Source organism: Gopherus evgoodei, chromosome 1 (genome assembly GCF_007399415.2).
Source record: "Gopherus evgoodei ecotype Sinaloan lineage chromosome 1, rGopEvg1_v1.p, whole genome shotgun sequence".
Lineage (NCBI taxonomy): Eukaryota > Metazoa > Chordata > Testudines > Testudinidae > Gopherus > Gopherus evgoodei.
Genome location: NC_044322.1, coordinates 212611464 through 212638939, shown reverse-complemented (window position 1 = coordinate 212638939; position 27476 = coordinate 212611464). Strand labels below are relative to the sequence as shown.

The 27476-nt window shown below is 45.2% G+C and overlaps 1 protein-coding gene and 1 long non-coding RNA gene across 5 annotated transcripts in view; one reads left to right on the top strand and one right to left on the bottom strand.

Annotated features, from left to right (window-relative positions):
- Positions 1 to 5302, bottom strand: part of LOC115635637 — a 32690-nt gene extending 27388 nt beyond the window's left edge. The window contains exon 1 of the long non-coding RNA XR_003996651.1: positions 4647 to 5302. This is a non-coding gene — a long non-coding RNA (uncharacterized LOC115635637). The remainder of the gene's footprint in view (positions 1 to 4646) is intronic.
- The window catches only part of USF3 (upstream transcription factor family member 3), an 84372-nt gene that overhangs the window by 55667 nt on the left and 1229 nt on the right, over positions 1 to 27476 (top strand). For 3 of the 4 annotated variants that reach the window (XM_030534659.1, XM_030534669.1, XM_030534650.1), the window contains 3 exons: positions 10975 to 11057; positions 16393 to 16489; positions 18864 to 27468. In XM_030534659.1, coding sequence (XP_030390519.1) covers positions 10975 to 11057; positions 16393 to 16489; positions 18864 to 25321 — 6638 coding nt within the window. In that variant the 3' untranslated portion in view covers positions 25322 to 27468. Of the gene's footprint in view, positions 1 to 10974; positions 11058 to 16392; positions 16490 to 18863; positions 27469 to 27476 lie in introns of those variants that run through there. The other variant, XM_030534679.1, reaches the window with a different exon arrangement.

Here is a 27476-nt window from a genome sequence, read left to right as displayed (position 1 = left end):
CCGCCAGGTCCAACAAATTCTCCTAGGTAGCAGAAAACCTTCCACAAGGGCAGCATACCTCGCTAAATGGAAGAGGTTCTCCCACTGGTGTGAACTTAAGCTCATACAGCCTCTTCAGACTTCCGTCCCATCCGTACTAGAATACCTACTGCACCTCAAACATCAGGGTCTTGCCGCCTCCTCAGTCAAAGTACATCTGGCCGCCATATCGGCATTCCACCCTGGGGAGTCTGGACATTCCGTGTTTTCCAACCCCACAGTAGTCCGATTTCTCAAGGGGCTGGAGAGGATGTTTCCGTACTCTCGCCCACCGGTTCCCCCATGGAACTTTAACGTGGTCTTAACTAAGCTCATGGGACCACCTTTTGAACCCCTAGCCTCTTGCTCTCTCACGCACCTCTCACGGAAGGTGGCAATTTTGGTGGTCATTACGTCAGCTTGGAGGGTGTCAGAGCTGAGGGCCCTCACTTCGTAGCCCCCAATAAGGACAAGGTGCAGCTGAGGTCACACCCTAAATTCCTCCCTAAAGTGATCTCACAATTTCACGTGGGTCAGGTCATTTTTTTACCAAACCACACACGGACCCGAGTCACTGCAGCCTGCATACCCTAGATTTCCATAGGGCCCTCGCGTTCTACCTGGAATGAACGAGGCCTTTCCGCAAGTCGACACAGTTGTTCGTCGCCATTGCCGAGAAAATGAAGAGCCTCCCTATCTTGGCACAATGGATTTTATCTTGGATCGTGGTTTGCATCCATGCATGCTATGAGCTCACCAAAGTGCCAGCCCCGATGATCACAACTCACTTGACTTGGGCTCAAGCGTCCTCAACAGCTTTCCTGGCGCAGGTTCCCCTCCAGGAGATCTGTAAAGCAGCCACCTGGTCGTCGGTGCACACATTCACAGCTCACTACGCAGTCCATCATCAGGCCAGAGAGCATGCGGCAGTCAACAGGGCTGTGCTTCTAGCAATTGATCCTTGACTCCTACCCTCCTCCTATGGTAAGTTTGTGAGTCACCTAATGTGTAATGGACGTGAACAATCACTTGAAGAAGAAAAAATGGTTACCTACCTTTTCATAACTGTTGTTTTTCGAGATGTATTGTTCATGTCCCTTAGACTTCCCACCCTCCTTCCCCTCTGTCAGAGTCTCCAGCAAGAAGGAACTGAGGGAGGGTTGGGCCGGCAGGGGTATATATGCACCAGAGCGGGGGCCCCCTGCCAGCCCGATGGGAGCCACTGAGGGAGCAGCAAAACGGCACAGTAAACGGTTATGGATTCTGATTGTTATACCTTGCACCTAGTGTAATAAAGAATATTTTATGAAACTGGCCTTGCTATGGAAACATTTTGTTCATGTACAATGGCTCCTTTATTTTTTTTTTCCCTTGACTGACAGCTGGAAATGTGTCCTTTGGTGGGTGGTCATCACCTGAAAGTATACTTTCGCTGATTAGGACGAGGAGAAAGAACGCAAGAGGATATGTTCACCGAGATAATGCTTCTGGGACAACTGACGCAGTGCTGAGAGCATGGAGGATTTCACTGTCCAAGAAGTTAGACATTGACATGGAGAGCAAGAAAGCTTCCAATGAGAGGGTATGTGAGGTGCAAGATGAGATGCTTTGGATTATGAGGGACCAAGCAAACATATTGAGGTGTCTGGTTGAACTGCAGGAACAGAAGCTGGAGGGTAGAGTCCCTCTGCAGACCCTGGTGGACAGCCAGCATCGCCTGGCACAGAATGACCCTCCCCCAAGCATTCCATGAGGCATGGGCAAAAAGTCCATCATCCTTTTCATTTAACTTCGTGGGGGAGGGCACAAGGAACAGAAGGGGCCCATTCACAGACCTTTGATGGTCTGAAATTGTTTCTCCTATTCCAACTTTAAAACCTCTTTTCTCCCAAGATTACCTTTTCTTTCTGCTCTCCCTCTTTACTTATGTTTATTAAATAAAATAAATGGATTCGAGGAACAGAAGTTCTTTATTGAGTAGAATCAAGGGGGTTGGCTTTACAGTGACAGTGATACAAGCCAAGTGAAGGTTTGGGAAAGCACAATGCAGACAAGCAACTCACATTACTGTGACTTATTATTGAAACAGCTTTTCAAAGTCTTGTGTATACACAACACCCCTGGCTATGCTCTTCTCATTGCCCTGGTGTCTGGCTGCTCAAAAACGGCTGCCATGTGATCTGTCTCAACTACCCACCTCTGCGGAAAATTTTCTCCCTTTTTGCACAGATATGGAGCACACAGCAGGCAGCTATAACCATGAGGATGTTCTCCTCACTAAGGCCCAACCTTGTTAGTAGACTTCTCCAGTGCTCTTTCAAGCAACCAAAGGCACATTCAACCACCATTCTGCACTTGCTGAGCCTATAGTTGAACCATTCCTTACTGCTATTCTGATAGCTGGTATATGGCTTCATGAGCCATGGGAGCAAGGGCTAGACTGGGTCCCCCAGGATAACTCTAGGCATCTCAACGTTGTCAATGTTGATTTTGTCGTCTGGAAAGGAAGTCCTGGATTGCAACTTTTTTAACAGACCCGAGTTCCTAAAGATGCACGCATCACGAACCTTTCCCAACCATCCTATGTTGATGTCTGTGAAATGCCCCCTGTGATCCACCAGCACTTGCAACATCCTTTCTGTTTATGTACTCTTTGGCAAGGTGGTCTGGTGCCAAGATGGGGATATGCATGCCATCTATCACCCCACTGCAGTTAGGGAACCCCATCACGGCAAAACAGTCCACTATGTCATGCACATTTCCCAGATTTATTACCCTTCATAACAGAAATCGATTAATGGCTCTGCACACTTGGAGCACAGCAGCTCCCATGGTTGATTTACCTAGTCCAAATGGATTCTCCACTGATCAGTAACTGTCTGTCTGGCATTGCAAGCATCCAAATCGTGATTGCCACTCGCTTCTCCATTGTCAGAGCAGCTCTCATTTTTATGTTGCTGAACTGCAGGGCAAGGGAAAACTCTGTACAAAGTTCCTGGAAGGTGGCCTTCCGCATTCAAAAGTTCTGCAGCCACTGCTCGTCATCCCATACCTGCAAAACAATGCTGTCCCACCAGTCAGTGCTTGTTTCACAGGACCGGAAACGGTGCTCAACAGAGTGCAGCTGCTCTGTGACTGCCATCAGGAATGGTGGATTGTTTTTTTCAATAGCATGCGGCAGGGCTGCTTGCAGGGCATTGCTATGTTCCATGTGGCAGACCGTACTTTGGCTCTGGAAATACTGCAGGAGAAGGCGCAAAGTGTTTGAGGTGCTCACAGCAAGAGTGCACAGCTGAGCAGGCTCCAGGCTTCTGGGTTTATGGCGTATGCACAGCAGTTTTAAGGCACGAAAACCACTGGGTTGTTTGCTATTGATGTGAGGGAGGGAGCACAGTGCATCATGGGATGTTAATGCAGTGTTCCGATTCTCCCCTGTGACAATGTTTTGCCATTGCACAAACTTCCCAAAACACCCGCAGCAAGTTGCACTTTGGGGTAACTACCCACAATGCCCTGCTTTGTGCATCGATGCAGGTGCTGCTAGTGAGGACGCACTCTATCAAGACTGACCATGGTGTGGCCATGCATAATCGACTTCATTAATTCGGGGGCTCGAGGTTGAATTAGATAAAGTCAAATTAATTTTGTAGTGTAGACAAGCCCTAAGTCTGGGATGACTCAGACCACTTGGGCCAGATGTGAAAGGTATTTGGATGCCTAAAGATGCACATTGGTTCTGACTGGTATTTTCAGAAATGCCTAGGTGCCTAATTCCCATTGATTTCAAGACACCCCATCTTCTATTATTTTTTCCTGTGCCTTGAAGAGAGAGTTTACTTGTTTACAAACACAAGCAAAAAAATTAGGTTGAGGAATTCTTTTGTGATCAGGTGGGCTGAAATTGAGAAGTCCCCCCGCCCATCCTTGCCTCCCAGTGCCCTCCGATGGTCAGCCTTATCTTCTTCAGTGTATGAAGTATTGAACTGACTGAAAAAGTAACTTGGTACAAGTCTTTAGTTTCCATTGCTACTTCTGAGTTTAGGGTTATAAATATTTTTCCTGGGCTCCAAGGTTTAGATGCCCTATTTGATTATTTTGAGTTTAAAATTAGATTTATTGAATAAAATCCTGGCCTCACTAAGTCACTGGGTGTTTTTGCATTGACTACAACGATGCCAGGATTTCACCAATCATCTGTAATGTTGTATGACAGAGAGAGAGAGAAGGGTAATCATCTGAAAAGAATATTAATAAATGTCAAAAAAATAGATGTGAAGACTAAATAAAAGAACACCAAAGGATCCTTGTTGATGCGCTAACTAGACTAGACAACATATTGTTTCATAGGAAAGTTTCAGTCCTAGAAAATGTTTACCAATATCTGCACTATGCATGTTCTGAATATCCCTGAAGACTTGGATTGGAAGGACCTAAGTAATTTTGTGTCAAAAATATGTTAATGAAGTTAATTTTCTACTTTAAAATATCAAGCTGTCCTGTATCCCAAACAAGGACTATCTTGCAATTCTTTCAGCAAAATCCTTGACACTTACAGTGATCTTTACTATCATCTGTTTATTGAGAAAGGTTAATATGCCAGGTGAGGGGGTGTAAGTGTGCAGACTCACCCCAGTGGCGCCTCCCGATGGTCTCTGTCTTGAGCTGGGGGGATTTGCTGTTGTCTCCCAACTTATATTTCTTGAGTGGCTTAGAGAGCATTCATGCAACTTAGCTGGGTGTGTTCCTGCATGTTGTTGTTTGAGTGACCACAGCACCTGGAAGGGTTTGCTGCTTGTCAGTAGCAAAGCATGTGAGAGACAGCCCAGGCTGGAGAGTTAAGGGGTCACAGAGGTCCCACAGTTTCAGGTTGTATACCGGGGAAGGGAGGTCACAATAGCTACACAGTTAATATTATATTATAATTAAATAGGTTCTAGAATATATGCCTGCAATATCTGCTTTCTGAATAAGAAATTATACTATGGAAAATCAATCTATTTGTTTTGATCTGTAGTAATCTGTTGTTCATTTTATAGGTCTTTTATCTCTTTGAGGATCTACTTTTTTTGCATTCACTGTCTATAAAGAAAGATAGTCTTTTGTTGTTAAGATATTGGACTGGGACTCAGGAGATCAGGGCTTAGCTCTGCCTTATATGTGCTGTGTGACCTTGGGCACGTCATGTAGATCCCAGTTCAGCAAGGTACCTTATGGAAATACTCGTATTTAAACTTAGGCGCATGCTTAAGTACCTTGCTGAACTAGTGCCTATGACTCCCTGTGCCTCAGTTCCCCATCTGTAAAATACGAATAATAATAATACTTTTTCTCCCACCCTTTGTCTGCTCTGATTAGATTGTAAACTGTTCAGGGCAGGGGCTTTCTCTTATTCTATGTTAGCAAAGGATTTTTTTTAGCATAATTGGTCCCCAGACTGGAGACCTTTAGCCACTACCGTAATACAAATTGTAAATATGCTCTATGGGCTTGTGTCAGTAGTTACTGATATGCTGAAACTGTAAATGCAATTTTAAAAAAATTACGAATTCACTCATCTCAAATGGATGTGGTAGAACTAATATATTGTTCCATTTGTAGTAAATATGCATAGCTGTAGCTAAACCTGCCTACATACATATTCCTGTTCTTCTCCCCTACCTCCACTGTAAGGTGGCCTGTTACAAGAAATGTAAGCAGATGTTGATTCCTGCCATGATGAAGGCATGCTGGCCTGCCACTTGGGTAATGTGAGTGGATTCTAGTTGGTGATTAGTGTGTGGGGAGAAGAGGCTGTGCAAACACAGCTGCGCTCCAGAAGGAGAAATTATGATACGTATGGTCAGATATCGCAGTCCTTGATGAGAAGGGGCCATGAACGGGACGCCTTGCAGTGCAGAGTAAAAATTAAGGAGCTGAGGAGTGCGTACTGCAAAGCCCGTGAGGGAAATCGCCGCTCATGAGCTGCCCCCACAACCTGCAGGTTTTACAAGGAGCTGGATGCCATACTTGGGTGTGACCCCACTGCAAATCCTAGGAGCACTATGGAGAGTTCAGAGCAGGGAGAAGTGGGGGATGGTGTAGAGGATGGAGACAGTGAGGCTACTGGCATGGAGGGAGACACCCCGGAGTCCCAGGACACATGCAGCCAGGATCTCTTCTCCAGCCCGGAGGAGGCTAGTCAGTTGCAGCAGCTGGAAGCTGACGGTGAGGAGGAAGCTGAGGATCATGCTCGTGGTAAGTAGATTTCAATGTTTTGGGAGAGGAGGATTTTGGTTATGGCTGCCTGCATGCATGCCTAAACGTGGAATAGCCCATTGATTTGATCTATCCTTCTCCGCGGTTTGCTCTGGTGTCCCCCGAACCCCCTCTCCAAGCAGGTATCCTTCCCCGCGGTTTGCTCTGGTGTTCCCCACCCCCCCTCCAAGCAGGCATCCAGCCCCGCGGTGTGCTGCCGTGTTCCCCATCCCGCCTCCAAGCAGGCATCCAGCCCCACGGTGTGCTGCCGTGTTCCCCAGCCACCCTCCAAGCAGGTATCCTTCCCCGCGGTTTGCTTTGGTGTCCCCCAAACCTCTTCTCCAAGCAGGTATCCTTCCCCGCGGTTTGCTCTGGTTTTCCCCACCCCCCCTCCAAGCAGGCATCCAGCCCCGCGGTGTGCTGCCGTGTTCCCCACCCCCCCTCCAAGCAGGCATCCAGCCCCGCGGTGTGCTGCCGTGTTCCCCAGCCACCCTCCAAGCAGGCATCCAGCCCCGCGGTGTGCTGCCGTGTTCCCCAGCCACCCTCCAAGCAGGCATCCAGTCCCACGGTTTGCTCTGGTGTCCCCCGAACCCCCTCTCCAAGCAGGTATCCTTCCCCGCGGTTTGCTCTGGTTTTCCCCATCCCCCTCCAAGCAGGCATCCAGCCCCGCGGTGTGCTGCCGTGTTCCCCAGCCACCCTCCAAGCAGGCATCCAGCCCCGCGGTGTGCTGCCGTGTTCCCCAGCCACCCTCCAAGCAGGTATCTAGCCCCGTGGTTTGCTCTGGTGTCCCCCGAACCCCCGTCCAAGCAGGCATCCAGTCCCACGGTTTGCTCTGGTGTCCCCCGAACCCCCTCTCCAAGCAGGTATCCTTCCCCGCGGTTTGCTCTGGTTTTCCCCATCCCCCTCCAAGCAGGCATCCAGCCCCGCGGTGTGCTGCCGTGTTCCCCAGCCACCCTCCAAGCAGGCATCCAGCCCCGCGGTGTGCTGCCGTGTTCCCCAGCCACCCTCCAAGCAGGTATCTAGCCCCGTGGTTTGCTCTGGTGTCCCCCAAACCCCTTCTCCAAGCAGGTATCCTTCCCCACGGTGTGCTCCGGTGTTCCCCGAACCCCCTCTCCAAGCAGATATCCTTCCCCGCGGTTTGCTCTGGTGTTCCCCCCCCCCCCAAGCAGGCATCCAGCCCCGCGGTGTGCTGCCGTGTTCCCCAGCCACCCTCCCAGCACGGAGGCAGCCACGCGGTGTGCAGGCATCCAGCACTGCGTTCCCGCCCCAATCAGGACGGGTTGAAAGCTGACCAAAAAAAACCCCAACCCCCCAAGCACCTAGCTCACCACCTTCCTGTTCACTACTGTCCCTTCTTCAGGACACCAGCTACCCCCTGTACCCACTGCTGATAAACCCCAGCGACCCAGTGGTCAATTCCCACTCCCAAGGGGTAATTTTTGCTAAAAACACTCACCCCATTGCTCGCCATGACTTAGCTTGCTTGCCCTCTCTGTGTTATGTGAGGTATGTGAGAAGGATGCTACCTAAAGTCTCAAAAGTCCTTCAAAATTTGATAATAAACAATGATGCCTCGGTGTATTACATGTTTCTATTTCTCTGTTTTCTAGGGACCTTGACTACTGCAGCTGTATCACCGCCCTCACGTAGGTTGCAGAACTTGAGACGCCATCCTAGGAAATCAAAAGAGGAATTGATCAAGTCTGTTCTGAGCCACTACAACAGGGAAAGTAGGAAGACAGAGGAATGGAGAAGCAGTGTACAGGAGTGGAGAAAGACTGTACATGAATGGAGGCAAACAGAAAGCAGGAGAAAGGAATTGTGTAGGCAAACAGAAAGCAGGAGAAAGGAATTGTCTGCCAAAAAAACAACAAAGCAGATGATAAGCCTCCTGTCTCGCCAAACTGAGTCTTTCGAATCTCTTGTAGCCATGCAGACAAATATGTACCGTGCTTACCCACAGCCCTCCCAAAGCCCTCTTCCTTGTCACCCTGTATATTCACAAAACAACTTTCTCCAGCAGCCAGTTCCTTATTATCCCCAGCTGCCCCCAACACCTATAAGATCACCTACTAGCCCCGATAACTATAATTCTTACCCTGTTCACTCCACCCCCATCATTCTGCAGTATAGTAATGCTGAAGTGCAACAGACAGTGAATATTGATCAAAATAGGACATAGTAAAACCTGTAAATGTATTGTCAACCACCCCTACCCCCTTGCATGTTTTGTACTGTATGTTGAATAAAGTGTTTTTTTTTTCTATTTCTTTCACTACATTTTATTGCTGCTGGAAGTGGTAAATAATACACAATGAGGTAGAGCAAAGCACATCAAATGCATCAAACATTACTGCTGGCTCTCAGCATCAAATTGCTCCCTTAAAGCATCCCTAATCCTTGAAGCCCTTTCCTGGGCCTCCCTATTAGCCCTGCTCTCTGGCTGAGCAAACTCATTCTCCAGGCGGATACCTCGGAGGTCCATTCCTCACTGAATCTTTCACCCTTCCCTTCACAAATATTATGGAGGGTGCAGCACGCGGATATAACAGCGGTGATGCTGCTTTCCATCAAATCTAGCTTCCCATAAAGACACCTCCAGCGAGCTTTCAAACGGCCAAAAGCACACTCCACAGTCATTCTGCACCGGCTCAGCCTGTAGTTGAACCGGTCCTTGCTCCTGTCAAGCTTCCCTGTATATGGTTTCATGAGCCATGGCATTAAGGGGTAAGCGGGGTCTCCAAGGATCACAGTGGGCATTTCCATGTCCCCTACTGTGATCTTGCGGTCTGGGAAAAAAGTCCCGGCCCTCAGCCTCCTGAACAGGGCACTGTTCCGAAATATGCGTGCATTGTGCACCTTTCCAGGCCATCCTGAGTAAATGTCAGTGAAACGCCCACGGTGATCCACAAGCGCTTGCAGAACCATGGAGAAATAACCCTTGCGATTAACATACTCTGATGCCAGGTGGGGTGGTGACAGAATAGGAATATGAGTCCCATCTATTGCCCCTCCACAGTTAGGGAACCCCATTTCCGCAAAGCCATCTACAATGTCCTGCACGTTCCCAAGACACACGATTCTTCTTAGCAGGGTGCGATTAATGACCCTGCAAACTTGCATCAGCACCATTCCAACGGTAGACTTCCCCACTCCAAACTGGTTCGCCACCAATCTGAAGCAGTCTGGAGTTGCCAGCTTCCAGATTGCAATAGCCACCCATTTCTCCACAGGCAGGGCAGCTCTAAATCTCGTGTCCCTGCGCCGCAGGGTAGGGGCGAGCTCAGCACACAGTGCCATGAAAGTGGCTTTTCTCATCCGAAAGTTCTGCAGCCACTGCTCGTCATCCCAGGATTGCAGGACGATTTGATCCCACCACTGAGTGCTGGTTTCCTGAGCCCAAACGCGCCGGTCCAGGGAGCTGAGCACATCTGTTACTGCCACAAGCAATGTACTGTCTTCACAGTGAGGCAATTCAATATCATCATCTGACTCACTGTCACTCTCACTATCACTCACTTTTTGCAGGTGAAGGAATAGCTCCACTGCCAAGCGCGATGTGCTGGCAACATTCATCAATAAGGTCATCAGTTGCTGAGGATCCATTTTTAAAAAAATTTGCAGAAAAAGCGCAGTACAGTCACAATGCTGCCACACTGCTCCGCATGTGTAACAAAGCACCGCTGGGCGTTGGAACAGGAACAGGAAGCGGAAAGACAATCACACTTCCTTCCCCTTCCCACAAGCCACAGCGCCGATATGGGACGAGGTGCTCTGTGGGATAGCCGCCCACAATGCACCACTCCCAACAGCACTGCAGCGTGGCCACATCTAACATCACTTGCAGTGCTGGTTGCTTTAAGTGTGGCCACTCTGCAGCGCTGGCCCTATATAGCTGTACTAACACAGCTGTAACAACGAGCGCTGCAAAATTGCAGATGTAGACATACCCTTAGTGAATTCTTAACCACAGTTGTTACGATTAAAGTGTTGCATGGAGACGAACCATGCCACAAGAGGACTAAAACTAATTCAGGCTTTTCTTCTCTTCTCCCAAAAGAGTCATAAAGTAGAAACATTTTCATAAAATATTTTCTTGGTGAGTCCTTCACTGCCACCCATAGCTAGACCCTGCTGTAACCATAACTGCTGTCCTGGAAGATGATACACACGCCCAAAGCCTGAACTATGTTCTCTATGTTCTGTTGCACTCAGCAGCATATAGAATTGGTGCTTCAGCCTCAGAAGATCAGAGCTATTTCTTGTTTGGGGACTGAGAACTGGAGTGGGAGACCAGGGTTTCATTCCCCACTCTACAACTAGTTCTTTGTGTGTCTTTGTGCCAATTATTTTGCCCATCTGTGAAATGGAAATAATGATTACTACTCAACTTCAAGATGCTTATTCAACCTTTGAAACCCTCAGCTGAAAAGCATTATAAAAATATGAAGTGTTATATATGTCACTGCTTTCACTGAGTGTTCCTGATGATTCTCACCTTTTAAAATATCCCCTTCTCTATCACAGCTCTCAAACTCCATTGTCTGAGAACTCAACAGTTAAGGGTTTTTTTTCAGAGCTAGTTCTTGGTGCTAAACTCCGTTGTAAGGGTTGTGATAAGCATAAAGTAATACATTTATGAGCGCACATGTTGGTGCCAGGTGTGCAGTCGGTGTGTTGGTCTGAGTATCCCAATGACAATGCATTTTATTTTTTACCTAGTGGAGAGACATCGAAAGAAGAAGATCAATGCTGGGATAAACCGAATTGGAGAGCTCATTCCATGTTCCCCAGCACTTAAGCAAGTAAGTGGACATTTAAATGTGCACAGCTATTTCCCAAATGGTGTTCATTTGTTCCTGGTTCTTAACAGCTGTAAATACACAGGGATACATCTTGCTTCAGGTTTTATGCAGGAGGCACAATGAGAAAACCTGGATGAAAATCTTATTTACAAAGTTATCTGCGATGGAAATGCCCTTGGAAATTACAGGACAATTTGAATGCAGTTCTTTGAAACATGAATCTCCCAGCCGAAAGTGAATTCAGTATCACTCTGAAGGAGTGGTCTGGGTTTGACACATGAAAGACATTCTCTTCCGTCGGGTGTCCTAGTTCACGTATTCAGCTCTTTGGAGCAGATATTTTTGAAAAGCATTTGCCCAGCTAGCAGTAGTGACCCTGCAGTGGCAATGTGAATTCAAGGACTGTGAGAATGGAGGGAGCAGGCTGTGTAGAATCATCTGCAGAAAGGTTATGATTATTTTTTTTCTCATTTAAATGTGTAACTTTGGAAGCTGGTTTGCTTGCCCATACTCTCTAGTCCGTCTGGTTGTACCTACTTAGGAGTTGATTCACAATTTCCCCCAAGCTCTAGTTGTTAGACTGTTTTCCTATTGACACTACTAAGTGTATTCTGTCATGATGCTCTCTTTCATGCATAAGTGAAGAAAGTTATAGACTGTGAGAGAGGAGTTTTCTGTTCACTCTTCTTTCCCATTCCTGCCCCTTTCATGTCTTCGCTCAGTGTCCTGCTACATGATGCAAATACAGTTCTATATATTTTTATTTTTTAGTCTTTTATTTAAATGGTCATGAAGTAATTTGTGTTAAATAATAATGGTGAAGGGAAACAAAGAGGTTTAGGTAAGGGGAAAAGTGTTTGTGTGAGATATGAAATGTTATAGATCAGAGGTGGGCAAACTATGGCCCACGAGCCACATCCGGCCCATGGGACCCTCCTGCCCAGCCCCTGAGCTCCTAGTCTGGGAGGCTAGCCAATGGCCCTTCCCCTGCTGTTCCCTCTCCCCAGCAGCCTCAGCTCACTCCACTGCCAGCGCAATGCTCTGGGCAGCAGGGCTGCGAGCTCCTGGGGCAGCACAGCTGCAGAGCCCAGCCTGACCCAGTGTCTGTGCTGCACAGTGGCATGGCTGGCTCCAGCTGGGTGGCACGGCTGCCTGTCCTGGTGTTCTGGGCAGCACGGCAGTAGCACCGCCAGCCACCAGTGCTCCAGGCAGCACGGTACGGGGAGGGGGGAGCTGGATAGAGGGCAGGGGAGTGTGGGGTGGTGGTCAGGGGGCAGGGGAGTGGATAGAGGGCGGGACGGTCAGAGGGCAGGGAACAGGGGAATTGAATGGGGGCAGCCAGGAATGAGAGGGAGGGTTGGATGGGGCAGCAGGGAGCAGTCAGGGGCAGGGGTTCCGGGGGCGGTCAGGGAGAAGGGGTGGTTTAATGGGGCAGGCGTCCCCAGAGGGCAGTCAGGAATGAGAGGAGGGGTTGGATGAGGTGGCGAAGGGGCAGTCGGGCGAAGGTTCCAGGGGCAGTCAGGGGACAGGCAGAAGGGGTGGTTTGGATGGGCAGGTGTTTCAGGGCGTGGGGTAGTCAGGAATGAGAGGGGGGATTGGATGGGGCGGCAGGGGGCGGTCAGGGGACAGGGAGAAAGGGTGGTTGGATGGGGCAGGGGTCCCAGGGGGGGCAGTCAGGAACGAGAGGAGGGGTTGGATGGGGTGGCGGGGGGGCAGTCAGTGTTAGGGGTTCCAGGGGCAGTCAGGGGACAGGGAGAAGGGGTGGTTGGATCACCTCAGGCCTGCAGATTCTTGGAAATTATAAACAGGGGGTTTTCTGTCCAAATCCAGTCCCTTCCTAGCCTCCATTCTCCTTCACCCTTCCTTTTCAGGGACTCTACTCATGAGATACTGTTAAAACAGGAGTTACTCTTCCTTCTGGAAGAGGTGCCCTTCAGATTCAGAGATCAGAGGTTCTACTCTCATTGTTTAGGCCCAAGGAAAAGGGAGGCAGGCATTTTAGACTTGAAACATCTCATCAGATTCATCCTCACTGCAGGTTCAGGGTGGTAACCTTGAACTTATCCTTTTGTAGCAGCCTTATCATCCCAGTGGCTTTTTTCTAGTGGTCTCCTGCGTTCAGGCCCAGCCCTCTAGTCAGATTCCTCTAAAGTCTCACCCCTTCCTGGGCAATAAGGTCCATCAAGTTCAAACCTCAAATTCAAAGTGCGGGATTCTCTATTAATACAGGGTCCTGCCCTTTGGTTTCTCCACCACACTGAGAGTATTCACCAAGTATGTAAAGGTCATTGCACCCCACATAAGATGACATGGCATTCTGGTATAGCCATACCTGGATGGATGACTGATCCAGGTAAAATCATCTCAGAAGTTGACCAACTTGATTTGTATGATCTTAGGGATATTTACCACACTGGGTCTCAAGATTAACAAAGAAAAATTCACACTTTTACTGATCTAAAGCATATAATTCATAGGAGCTGTGTTAGTTCTGAAGTCAGCTATCTCATGCAGGAGAGGTTCCAGACTACAATGGGTCTCCTCAGTCATCTGCAGGCTCACCCAGAGATGTCTGCAAGAGCATGCCTTAGAATCCTGGGTCACATGGCCTCCTGCATCAATGTCACACACCATACCAGACTATCCAGCAGGTATTTATCCAGCAGGCACCACATGGCTGTGAAGTTCCCATGAGAAGTCCTCTCCTCATTGGATTGGTGGAAGGATCTGCTTCATGGGTGCAATGAAGTACTCTTTTCTGCATCTCTGCCTGCCAAGATACTGGTGATGGATGCTTACTGGGATGAGGAGCTCATCTGAACTAACTTCAAACATAAAGCCTCTGGGTGTCGTGTCGTGTATGTTCCCCCTGCCCCTCCCCCATTCCTCTGTGGAAGCTCATCTTATCATAAATGTCCTGAAACTCAGAGCAGTATGTCTAGCATGAATAGCATTTCTGCTCCTGTTACACAGATTTACATTCCAGGTGATGACAGACAACACTGCAGCCATGCATTATGTCAACAGACAAGGGAAGAGCATGATCATGACCACTCTGCCAAGAAACCATCTGTCGCTGTGGCTGGTGCATTCATTATCAAATCACATCAGAGGCTCTGCATCTTCCAGGCTTGCAAAATGCTCTAGCAGATCAGATCAGCAGAGAATTCACAGCCAACCACGAGCAGACTGACAAAGACTCAGTTCTACCGAGCATCTTTCACAGACGGGGGTGCCGAAAAATAGATCTGTTTGCCACTGACCAGAACAGGAAATGCCATGCATTCTGTTCTAGAGAGAGTTCGAGCCTAGGCTCCCAGTTGGGTGCCTTTGTCCTCTCATGGGCACCAGCGTTCATGTTTTCCTACCTTTCAGTCCCATTAATACCAAGTGTTCTGAGAAAACTCAGACAAGATTCAGCCCAACTTGACCCAGACAAGTCTGGTACTCAGATCTGGTGAACATGTCAACATAGCCTCTGATCATATTGCCTAGTCTACCTAACTTGTTTTGCAAAATGGAGGTCAGATTTTATGCCCAGATCCAGCATGATTACATCTGATAGCCTGTGTGCTGTCTTATTAACTGCCTGCAGAAGAAGCTGTTCAGCTGAAATCCAGGGCACTTCAGTATATAGCATTTTGGTATGCAGCAAAGTGGAAGCAGTTTTCTGTTTGGGCAGGACAATGTCTTCTGACTCACATGAAAGCCCGTTTCTGCTATTCTGAGCTATCTATTAGCACTAGAACATTCAAAACTATCTATCAGCTCCATAAGAGTGCTTTTAGCAATACCTGCACATCATCTTCCAATTCATGGTCATGCCGTATTATCCCACACTACAGTTGTTTGATTCTTCGACGATTTCATTCATGTGTTTCCTTCAGCCCTCCCCTTCCTGGGACCTCAACATAGTGTTAATAGGCTTAAAGGGCCCCCCCCCCCTTTTGAGTCCCTAACAACCTACTCTTTTTACCCTCTATCTAAGAAGTTTGCCTTTTTAGTAACTATAAGATCAGCTTGTAGGATAGGGAAAATTCAGACTCTTCCAACTGGTCCACATTACTCAGTGTTCCATAAAGACATGGTGACTCTTAGGGCTCACCCCAAGTTTCTCCCCAGTGTTGTTTCAGATTTTCATTTAAATCAGTTGATTCACCTCCCACTTCTTTTTTCCTGTGCCTCACTCAAACAGGGAGAAACCAAACCTGCACATTCTTTGTTGTGGTCAGGGCTCTTTCATAGTACCTGGACATAGTAGAAGATCCTTCAGGAGCTTCCCCATGCTCTTTGTAGCCTTCACAGACAGGGTTAAAGGTCAGGCCGTTATCACTGAAAAGTTGTCTAAATGGGTATCTAAGTATATTATATCATTTAGGGATCTGTCCACTAGGGTTTAAACAGCTTCTGCTGCTTCTTAGAGAAGCACCTGTATTTCAGAAATATGCAGGGTGGCTACATGGGGATCAGTCCTTACTTTTATCCAATATTATTCCTTTGTTGAGACTTCAAGATCAGATGCTCACTTTGACAGAACTGTCCTGAAATCCTTATTTAAATAGGACTCCAAGCACCCACCTTCTAACTATGAGATCACTGCTGCAAGCCACCAGAACTGGCATCCATCTGGACAATCACTCTAAAAACAGTTACTTTACCTTACAAGATGTGTTGTTCACTTGGATTCCATGACCCACCATCCTTCCCTGCTTCTACAGACTCCTATAGCTGTAGGATTCAGTATCATCAAAGAAACTGAGGAACAGTTGGGCCCACTCTGTCTTTACTCCCTGGAGTGGAGGGGTACAAGGACATTGATGGCGCAGCCATGGCCCCAATGGTCACTGCTAACGAAAAAGAATTTTATTTCAGGAATGGGTTGCATGTCAACAGAAGTAGAAGCCATGTGGACAGAGCATCCCAAAGAACCACACATACTGTGAAGAAAGTAACCAATCTTTTTTGGAAGGAAAATACAAGGGAAATAATTAAAATTGTCAGACAATTAAAAGTTAAATAAATAAATGAGATATACCTATCTCCTAGAACTAGAAGGGACCCTGAAGTGTCATTGAGTCCAGCCCCCTGCCTTCACTAGCAGGACCAAGTACTGATTTTGCCCCAGAACCCTAAGTGGCCCCCTCAAGGATTGAACTCACAACCATGGGTTTAGCAGGCCAGTGCTCAAACCACTGAGCTATCCCTCCCCCTCCCCAATGAACATTCCAGTTGAAATCCCAGGTTTGAAAAGTTATGTCACTAATAGGTCTGCTTTTGATTTCAAAAGTTTCATTGGTAGATCTTTTTCCCTAATTATACACACATTCTTTTGTAGAGTAAGAACATGATCCTGGATCAGGCCTTTAAATATATAACAGAAATGAAAAGGCAAAATGATGAACTCCTGTTGAATGGAGGGAACAATGAACAAGGTAAGTATGAAATGTTGTGAAGGTTCTTTAATTTCCTTTTATCTTCCATTGTGGTAATGTGGCACTGGGTACACTGTTTTTTCCCACAACAGTGTATTAATACTCTCCTCTCCTTACTAATCCAGTGAGGATGTGGCATAGTGACATGACATCACCATTGTTCCCATCCCGTGTTCTTTCTCACTGCTACAAGGCAGCAGCTTCATCCCTGGAGCATTAATTAATTCATTGTATTCATTATGCATTTCATTCCTGTCCTCCTTGGCTAGTGAGACTAGTAATGAAACAGCTGTTCTTTACTTCAGCTGGATCAACAAACTGGGGAATCCCAAGAGTTTATAGGGTTGGAGAGGATAAATGGTTGCTTAAGGTAACTTGAAAACAAGAAAGTTGAGGCATATGCCCTGCGGCATATTCTTGCATTTAACTATAGCAAATTGAAGCATCCCCATCATGGTATATTGTCATTGATAAGTTTAAACTTAATGCAATAATTTCTACAGATTCCACATTGAGTTGTTTTAATTTGACTGCCCTCACATCTGTTGCCTGTAATTTAATAGACCAGAGTAATTAGACCAGAGAGAGCTAATATTGTGCCAGTCTTTTTAAAATGGGTAACTGGGATGACCTGGGTAATCATAGGTCTGTCAGTCTGACATTGATCCCAGACAAAATAATGGAACAGCTGATATGGGACTTGATTAATCAAGAATTAAAGGAGAGTAATGTAACTAATGCCAATCAACATGGATTTATGAAAAATGTATCCTTCAAAATTAACTTGGTATCTTTTTTTAATGAGATTACAAGTTTGGTTGATTAAGGTAATAGTACTGATGTAACATGCTTAGACTTCTGTAAGGCCACTTGACTTGATACTGCATGACATTTTGATTAAAAACTAGAAAGCTAGGAAATTAACATGGCACACATTAAATTGATTAAAAACTGGCTAAGTGAAAGGTCTCAAAATATGACAGTGAATGGGGAATTATCATTGAACAGGTGTGTTTCTAGTCAGGAAGGATGTTGATAAATTGGAAAGGGTTCATAGAAGAGCCACGGAAGTGATTAAAGGGTTAGAAAACCTGCCTTACAGTGATACACAGAGAGCTCAGTCTGTTTAGTTTAACAAAAAGGTTAAGGGATGACTTCATTTACAGGCTATAAGCATCTACCTAGGGAACAAATATTTGAAAATGGGCTCCTCAGTCTAGTAGAAAAAGTTTTTATAATATGATCCAATGGCAGGAAGTTGAAGCTAGACAAATTCAGAAGGGAAATAAGATGTAAAATTTTAATAGTGAGTATAGTTAACTGTTGGAACAATTTACCAAAGGTTGTCATGGATTCTCCATCACTGGAAATATTTAAATCAAGATTGGATGTTTTTCTAAAAAATATGCTCTAGGAAAATTTTGGGGGACTTTCTATGGCCTGTTTATACAAGAGATCAGACTAGATGATCACAATGGTCCCTTCTGGCCTTGGAATCTATGGAAAAACCTCCCACAAATTTCAGAATTAAGTGATCTAATTACAAACATGGGTTGTGGGGGCTACTCTGGGGCTGCTGCCTCTTTACTCTCAAGTATCTTGAAAGTTGATAGCATGTTTTTTGGGACCTGCCCCCCCAAAATCATGTTAAAATATTTTGCTTTCTAGAGCAACCTTATTAAAAATAAGCACTATAAAACAGTAACAGATACCATTGAGCCATTCTTTTACTGTAATTTATTGTGGTCTGTGATTCTGTTTAGCCCTTTAAAAGCACAAACTATAGGGACAATTTCAACTTGAAATATAGTCAGTTTTAAAAATGAATTAAAATTAATTTTAGATATCACACCTGTCCCTAGGTCCATTGCAAAAATATTTTCTTGTCCATTTCTGTGTAAATATTACAGAGGGTTTAATAAAATATAAAAATGAACTGGAAAGCCAAGAGAATACCAATGCAGTTGCCAATATAAATGCAGTACAGGTGTTTGGCCACAGAGAAAAGACAAATTAATGTTCCCATGCTTTTTTCATTTGTTACAGAATTTCATCAAGTGTCCTAAACTTCCAGTATGATTTAGTCCACTATCAGATGGCCTAGTTGGAAAAACAAATATATCTGTCTATTACAGTGACTGAGTGCTCTGGTGTGACATTACTAAACTGAGCAGGATGGTAGAATGCCATACCATAAGAAAGACTTGGCCGTACTTAGAAGCCCTTATAAGTATGGATTTTAGAGACAACACATCATATTAACAGTTTATTACAGTGACACTTAAAGTCTATGTCCCAAATCACGTGATGACAATAATCTTTTCCAGCATTTGTAATGACACCACTGTAAAGTTGTATTCTCACTGTTTTGCAGCTGAAGAGATAAAAAAGCTCCGGAAACAGTTGGATGAACTCCAGAAGGAAAATGGGCGATACATAGAACTACTGAAAGCAAATGACATTTGCCTGTACGACGATCCCACAATTCACTGGAAAGGGAATCTCAAAAGTGCAAAGGTCTCTGTTGTTATTCCTAGCGATCAGGTTCAAAAGAACATCATTGTCTATTCGAATGGGAGTCAACCTGGTGGAAATAACCAGGGGGCATCTGTCCAGGGAATAACTTTTAACGTTGGTCATAACTTACAAAAACAAACAGCCAACGTTGTACCAGTTCAGAGAACTTGCAATTTAGTGACTCCTGTGACCATCTCTGGTGTTTACCCCACAGAAAACAAGCCATGGTCTCAGACCACAGTTTCTCCATTGGCGTCCAATCAACCAGTTTCTGCTGAGAATATTCTTGAGCTTTCCACCTCAGAGAATGAGCAGGACATGCTTACCTCTGCTACTGCAAGCTCAAAGAATGCTTCTCAGTCTGGGACAGAACAAGAATTACGGTGTTCCTCAAGTAGCACACCACAGAATGATCAAAATGTCCCCAAAATTAAAAATGGACAAGAATGCACCAAGTTAATGAAAAAAACAATCATGCATGGCATCAACATTCCTTCTAACACCACCATAGAGGCCTCTCAAGTTCAACAGGTGAACGTCACCCCTTCAAGCATACAGGGTCCTAGAAGTGAATTTCAAGAAAGCTTTGTTGTTTCTGCAACTGATACCACTTGTACCCCATCTGTGAGACTCTCCATTGTGGATAGCCTTTCTTCAGTAAACATCCTCAAAAGTACAGACTTACTAAGTAGTGCTGGGATGCCTGTGACTTCTGCAATAGAAACCGTTAAGGCTGTAACAGCAATAAGCACACTGCCTGCTGGTCCATTAGACAACTGTTGGTCTTTTTCAGGCTCTTCAGGTGTTGGCACTTCTGATTTGAAAAACATGAGTAGCCTTACACGGCTCCCTTCAGCTGGAATCACACAAACCACGTGGACTACTTTGCAGCTAGCAGGAAACACTGTTCAGCCACTAACCCAGACACCATCCAGTGTTATGACTGCATTGTTAAACGAGCCAGTTAATAGTGCTGGTACCATATCTTCCACCCAGAACAGACATTTAGCTCCAAGCATCAGTTTGAATACTTCTGTGCCTGGAGATGGGCAGGCAGCTGAACAAATTGTTGTTACCTTGCCCTCTTGCCCATCTGTACCTATGCAGCCATTAATCACTCAACCACAGGTTAAAACACAGCCTGCTGGAAATATCTTTCCATTGAATTCAGCTATGCAGGTAATTCAGATGGCTCAGACAATTGGGTCAGCTGTTACTGCGGTTCCTGCTAATCAGAATGTCATAATTCTGCAGCCTCCTAACACCACGCCATGTCCCCCAGTGGTGAGAGCTGAAGTCCCCAGCCAAACCGTTAGTCAACAGATTGTAATTATACAAGCAGCTAATCAGAATTCTCTTCCTCTCCTCTCTGCACAACCCCCTGGTTCTCTCAGAGTTCCTGTGAATGGAGCCAGTCCAATAGCAAGCTCTAACAACTCTGTGCAAAATACCTCTGCTCCACAAACTTTTGGAGGGAAACATCTTGTCCATATATTACCAAGACCACCTTCTTTACCATCTTCTAGTGCTACACAAACTTTTTCAGTTACAATGTCAAATCAACAACAGCCTCAGACTATTTCTTTAAATGGACAGCTGTTTGCATTGCAACCTATGATGTCCTCATCTGGAGCTTCAAATCAAGCCCCTATGCAAATTATTCAACCTACCACTAGCGAAGATCCGAATACCAATGTTGCCCTCAATACATTTGGTGCTTTAGCTAACCTCAATCAGAGCATATCACAAATGGCTGGGCAAAGCTGTTTACAGCTGTCCCTTAGTCAGCCTACTAATCCAACAACTGCCAGCAGCCAGATTGCCCCAATTAACTGTGTTTCATTACCAACTTCTGCAGCATCTTCCATAGTTACTGAAAGTTCAACAGTGTTATCCAGTGCTTCTAATTCTATAAACACTTCTCCAAAAAAAGCTTCTGCTGGTTTGCCATCAAACATAAAATCAAAAAGGACAAACAAAAAGACAAGTACTAAAAAACATTTGGCAGCCAACAGCAAAGCATTATGTCCAATGAATCCTTGCAGAGATGCAGGGAAGCTTGATTGCACTAATGTGGGAGCTACAGCAGAGCATTCAAATAGTGAAGGACTGCTTGAAAATATGCCTGTAGTATCACAAGCCTTAGCTGTATCACAAGCAAACAGCATGGCAGCACCAACTGATGTAAGCATTTCTGACTGTCAATCCAAAGAGACTCTGAGTTCTGAACAGATGGTGAGCTTACCAGAGCTGAGTTCAACAGAGATACAGAGTTCATCACCGCTAGAATCTGTGATGTCAGAACAGTTTGTACTAGTTCCATCAAGTTCCAAAGATTCCACTGCTCTTCTGCAAACATCTCAGAATAACCCATTACCTGACTCTGTGTTGCCAGAATCTTCCAAATCATGTGTTACCACCAGCATCTCAATGTCCTCTGCCCCTGAAGCACATGTGACAATTTCTCAGATTTCTGGGGCATCTGCACCACAAAACAGTGTAATGACAGACCATGCTTCTGAGGCAGAAAGCATTTCAGAGACCTGCAGTGTTGGGCAAGTGTCATCAATTGTGATGCAAACCACAGACTTGTTAGAGGGACAAGGTCTAACCAAAATGCTGTCTGACCTTACTAAAGAAAGAACAGCGATGCTAAAGCCCTCCTTTTCTCTTCAGGTGGAGCACTCTGATTTCCCCCCAGAAAACTCTAAAACAATAAAATCAAACGTTGATTTGCCTGAGAAGCAGGAACTTTTGTTAATGAACACTGAAGGTGACGCTCTCATGCAGCATCATTCCTGCATTTCCGATCAAGAGGTTGTTAGTGGTTCTCTTATTGCTAGCAGGCAGGCGGACTCTCCAATGTCAACTAGCTCTGGGAGTAGTCGTGGCTTCTCAGTTGCATCCATGTTGCCAGACACATCTAGGGAAGATGTTACCAGCAGCACATCAACAAATACATGTAACAGCTGCACTTTTTCAGAGCAAACTGACATTGTAGCTCTTGCAGCAAGAGCTATTTTTGACCAAGAGAACCTTGAAAAAAGTGGAGGAGGAATACAAGTTAACTTAAGGGATGCTGCCTCTAAGTCTTCTGAAGTTGCACCTTTGGAAAGCGAGCAGCAGCTTTTTAAACCACAAACAGTGAAAGCTAATGTAGGACAGTTGGAAGCAGCACCAAACAAATTCTATGCTCAGGATCCAGTGCAAACAAATGTTGATAGATCAGTGGAAAAACCAAGCTGTTCTGTAGGAGTGGAAGCATCAAATACTGTACAGATTTCAACTTCCCAGTCAACAAATGTAACCAGTTTAAGTGTAAATAATCTCATACATCAAAGTCGCATCATCCACCCTCTTGTAAGTTGCTCAGGTTTATCCCAGCCTTCAGAACAAGCAGCTCTTTCTGCCACAGGGATTCGGTCCATGTCATCTAGTTCGTATGTCAGTCAGTCTCCAGGATCAGCTATGATGACTGAATATGCTCAAGAACAACTGAGTGCTATTAGGGCAAACACCATGCAGGCTCCACAGATGCAGGAACCACACTTAAAGCAGCAAAATCATGAAAGTCGCAAAGACTCTGCTAAACGTGCTGTCCAAGAGGACCTTCTGCTTTCTTCAGCGAAGAGGCAGAAGCAGTGTCAGACAACGCCTGTCAGGCTTGAAGGCGTGGCATTGACAAACCGAACACCAGACAGTATTGCTGACCAAACTCAAATGTTGGTTAGTCAGATCCCTCCCAATTCATCCAATCCGGTTGTGACAGTGAGCAATCAAGGGCACACAGATGGTCTTAACAGATTATTCCCATCCAACAACAACTTTGTGACCTCTGCTTTGAGGCAAACTGAAGTTCAGTGCAGTTCTCAGCCATCCATTTCAGAGCAGCAAGGTCAGGCAGGAGGTCAGCATCTGCAAGCTATACAACATGTACCTGCTCAAGGCGTATCACATCTTCACAGTAACCACCCATACTTAAAACAACAGCAGGCTGGACAGTTAAGAGAGAGGCATCACTTATATCAGCTACAGCACCATGTTCCTCATGCAGAGAGCTCAGTCCATTCTCAATCCCACAATGTCCACCAACAAAGAGCAATGCAGCAAGAGGTGCAGATGCAAAAGAAACGAAGCCTTGTCCAGGGAACCCAAGCCAGTCAACTTTCTTTACAACAGAAGCATCATGGAAATGATCAAACGCGGCAAAAAAGTGGACAGCCTCATCCCCACCACCAGCAAATACAGCAGCAAATGCAGCAGCACTTTGGAGCTTCCCAGCCTGAAAAGAACTGTGAAAACCCTTCAACAAGCAGAAACCATCATAACCATCCTCAGAGCCATCTAAATCAGGATATTATGCATCATCAGCAACAGGATGTTGGCAACAGACAGCAGGGCTCAGGGGTTTCATCCGAACATGTGTCTGGACATAATCAGATGCAGAGACTTCTGACTGCCAGGGGCTTGGAGCAACAAATGGTGTCCCAGCCAAGTATTGTTACCAGGCCATCGGATATGACCTGTGCCCCACACAGACAAGAAAGAAACAGAGTTTCTAGTTACTCTGCAGAGGCACTTATTGGGAAGACGCCTTCTAATTCAGAACAGAGAATAGGGATATCCCTTCAAGGCTCTAGGGTTCCAGACCAGCTTGAAATGAGAAGTTACCTTGATGTTTCTAGGAATAAAGGTTTGGTAATTCATAACATGCAGAGTCGTATATCTGTAGACCATGCAGTTGGCTCAGAAGTTCAACGACTTTCTGATTGTCAGACATTCAAACCAAATGGGGCCAGCCAACAGCCAACAGGCAATTTTGATGTACAGGCCTCAAGAAATAGTGAAATTGGTAACTCTGTATCATCCCTCAGGGGCATGCAATCACAATCTTTTCGAATTAGTCAAAATACTGGGCCACCCATAGAGAGACAAAAGAGATTGCCCTATCAACCGGTTCGGGGTATTCCAGCGGGAAATGCTCTTCTGCCAAGGGACAATGAAAATACATGCCACCAAAGTTTTATGCAGAGTTTACTTGCCCCTCATCTTGGAGATCAGGTTAGTGGAAGCCAAAGATCAATTTCAGAACATCAGAGGAATACACAGTGCAGTGCATCCTCGACAATTGAATATAATTGTCCCCCAGCACGAGAGAATGTCCACATTCGAAGAGATGGTGAAGGTCAGAATAGAGAAAGTTGTGACATGTCTATGGGTGCAATTAATAGTAGGAATAGTTCTTTAAATATTCCTTTTTCAAGTTCTTCTTCCTCAGGAGATATTCAAGGTCGAAACACGAGCCCAAATATTTCTGTACAGAAGTCCAATCCCATGAGAATGACTGACAGTCATGGAAGCAAGAGCCACATGAATACACCTGTTTCTAGTAACGTGCATGGAGTTGTCCGGCCAGCTCTCCCCCACCCTGCTATCTCTCATGGGAATGCTGAGCAAGGGCAACCATCTGTTCGTCAGCCAAATTCTTCAGTTACTCAGCGATCAAGGCATCCTCTCCAGGATAATAGTGGTTCTAAAATCCGCCAGCCTGAAAGGAATCGAACTGGAAATCAAAGACACGGAAATGTGTTTGACCCTAGTCTGCCCCATCTTCCTCTGTCTACTGGTGGCAGTATGATCCTTGGGCGCCAACAATCTACAATAGAAAAAAGAGGCAGCATTGTCCGTTTTATGTCTGATGGCCCTCAAGTGTCTAATGATAATGCAGCCCCTGACCAGCATGCTTTGTCTCAAAATTTTGGATTCCCTTTTATTCCAGAGGGTAGTATGAATCCACCAATAAATGCCAATACTTCTTTCATTCCACCAGTTACTCAGCCTAGTGCCACTCGAACACCAGCCCTAATCCCAGTAGATCCTCAAAATACACTTCCATCTTTCTATCCGCCTTATTCTCCTGCCCATCCTACTCTGTCCAATGACATTTCTATCCCTTACTTTCCCAATCAAATGTTTCCTAATCCAAGCACAGAAAAGCCCAGTAGCGGAGGTTTAAACAATCGATTTGGATCCATTTTATCTCCTCCCAGACCAGTTGGTTTTGCTCAGCCAAGTTTTCCTCTTCTCCCAGATATGCCGCCAATGCACATGACCAATACATCACACTTATCCAATTTTAACTTGACATCTTTGTTTCCAGAAATAGCCACAGCTCTTCCTCCAGATGGTTCGGCAATGTCGCCTTTGCTTTCAATAGCAAACACATCAGCTTCAGATTCTTCCAAGCAATCCTCAAACCGACCTGCCCACAACATAAGCCATATTCTAGGTCATGATTGTAGTTCAGCTGTATGAAAATTGATAGACTGACGTTTAGTCTGAAGGGTTATGTTTCTATTAAAAAGGCATCCTTGAAGAGACCATTCATAGCATCACTGTTTGTCTAAAAGTATGTATATATGTGGGTACTTCTGTATTTATATACATACTGTATATCCACCCACTTGCTAACTTTTAAGCACCAGTGCCTATAGCAATTCTTATTAGTAACAGTAAGAATGCAACACGTAGAGCTGTGCAAATATTGAATGTTGATTTTACAGCATTCAAAAATCTGATCGTTCCAGAATAACTGACACTTTCAGCTCTTGGATCTAAAGTACCAAGTAAAAGATTAGCCTTGTGGGAGATGAGACTGGAGGAAATAAGTGCTTGAGTTTTTATTTTAATTCTTGGTTAATTAACTTGTCCAGAAGATAAAGTGAACTGTTTAGAATTTGGGTTTTTTTGTAAAGTATCTTAAAGAGCCTCACACATACCTGGTCTTTAAGTCAAGTTGGTATCAAGCCAGTTCTAGTTGATAAAGACATTGGCTTTTTGTCTGTTAAAGCTTGTGATATACATTCTAATTAAGGCTGAGTTGATCAGATAAAAATCTGTGTGTATGTTTCCATGGTCAGCTTCTGAGCAGGAGTAAAACATTTGTTATTTTAAAACATTCAGTTTCCCTTAAAACATGATTTGCTGTCAAATTTTATTCAGATTTGTATGTGGAACGGCATCAGCTCCTGCTCCTGCTGAACTATGTATAGAGTTTTTTTAATATAATTTATTTCTCCTTTTAGTGTAATCAACATAGACACAGCCGTCATGTTTTTTGTCATCTGTCAGTTGTTTGTATGCTGCAAGTTACCTCAAGGTATCTTCCCTATACCTGGTTTAGCACTTTCTTTGAGTCTTTTTTTTTTCTTTCTTGTAATCCTTGTCCTTGTATCTATGTCTGCTTTCCTCCATTCTTTGGATTAAGGACCCTTCCTGTAATTCACAGCAAATGAGCAAACTACTATGCCTATGTGGAATCCCATTGAAGGTAATAGGCTCCCTGTGGACACAGCAATCTTCCCACTTGCTGTCAATGGCAGGATCAAGGCCTAATTTAATATTAATACTTTGCACTTAAATAGCACCTTTTAGCTAACTCAGTGTGATTGTGGGTGGGGCAGAGAGATGAATGTGTCAATTCTGAAACGCATGGCATATAGGGAAATTCTTTGATTTGTGGGAGAGGGCGAGAGGGACAGAGGTTTACTGATTTTGTTTTGATTTTTTTTTAATATTTGCAAAAGAATTGTACACTGTTTGGTCCCATTTCATTAAGTGAAAATGAGGATGGACCTAGGAAAGTGGTGTTTATTTAGCGACTACTGCAACATAATTATCTTGAAGGAAGGCAGAAGTCTTTTTTGTATTCATCCAAAACCATCACTCCAGACTTTTCCTATTTTGTTTCCACCAGCCCACCTATCCCTCTCTCCCTAGACTATAGGATCATGCTCAGGCCACAATGAGGGGTAACAGCCAGAATTTCTCTGAGGCATCCTTCCTATGCAGACCAGGTGCAAGCAAAATGCTTCAAGCAGCACTAGGTGTACTGAGCTGTATAGTGCTCTATAGGCCTGCTCCTGAAAGCTGCAGCACGACCTCCTCCTGTGCCTGCTGCCAAATGCTTGAGAGATTGGGTAGGCCAGGCCACACCCCATCGTGTCTATGAACCATCACAGCCTAGCCCTTTCTCATTTGTGGATGTGCTTGAAAAAAGGAGTCTCTTTGTTCAGCCCCAGCTGTGGGCCCACATGGATGTAGCCAGTTTTGTTGGTAGACTGAGTACCTGATTCTCATATACAGTAGGCCTCTTTGCTCTGCTCTGGCAAAGTAAAGGAGCCTTAAAGTGGACGCAAATGTAAGGAGACCTTAGTGTATATGAGAATCGGGCTCTGTGTCTATAATCTGTCCTGAGTGTGGTTTCGTTGGTAACACTATATATGTCCTGGTATGAATGGCTGTGCTTCAGCCTGCAAAGTAAAGGGAAATGGTTCTGTCTTAAACTGGGAATCCCATTCTAATTGAAATGGGAAGTATCTTGAGGGAACTGAATGTATTTGGTGCTTCAAGTTTCAGTGTTTGTCAGAAACAACAAATGAAATAAAAATCGCAAAAGTTTATGTTTTTG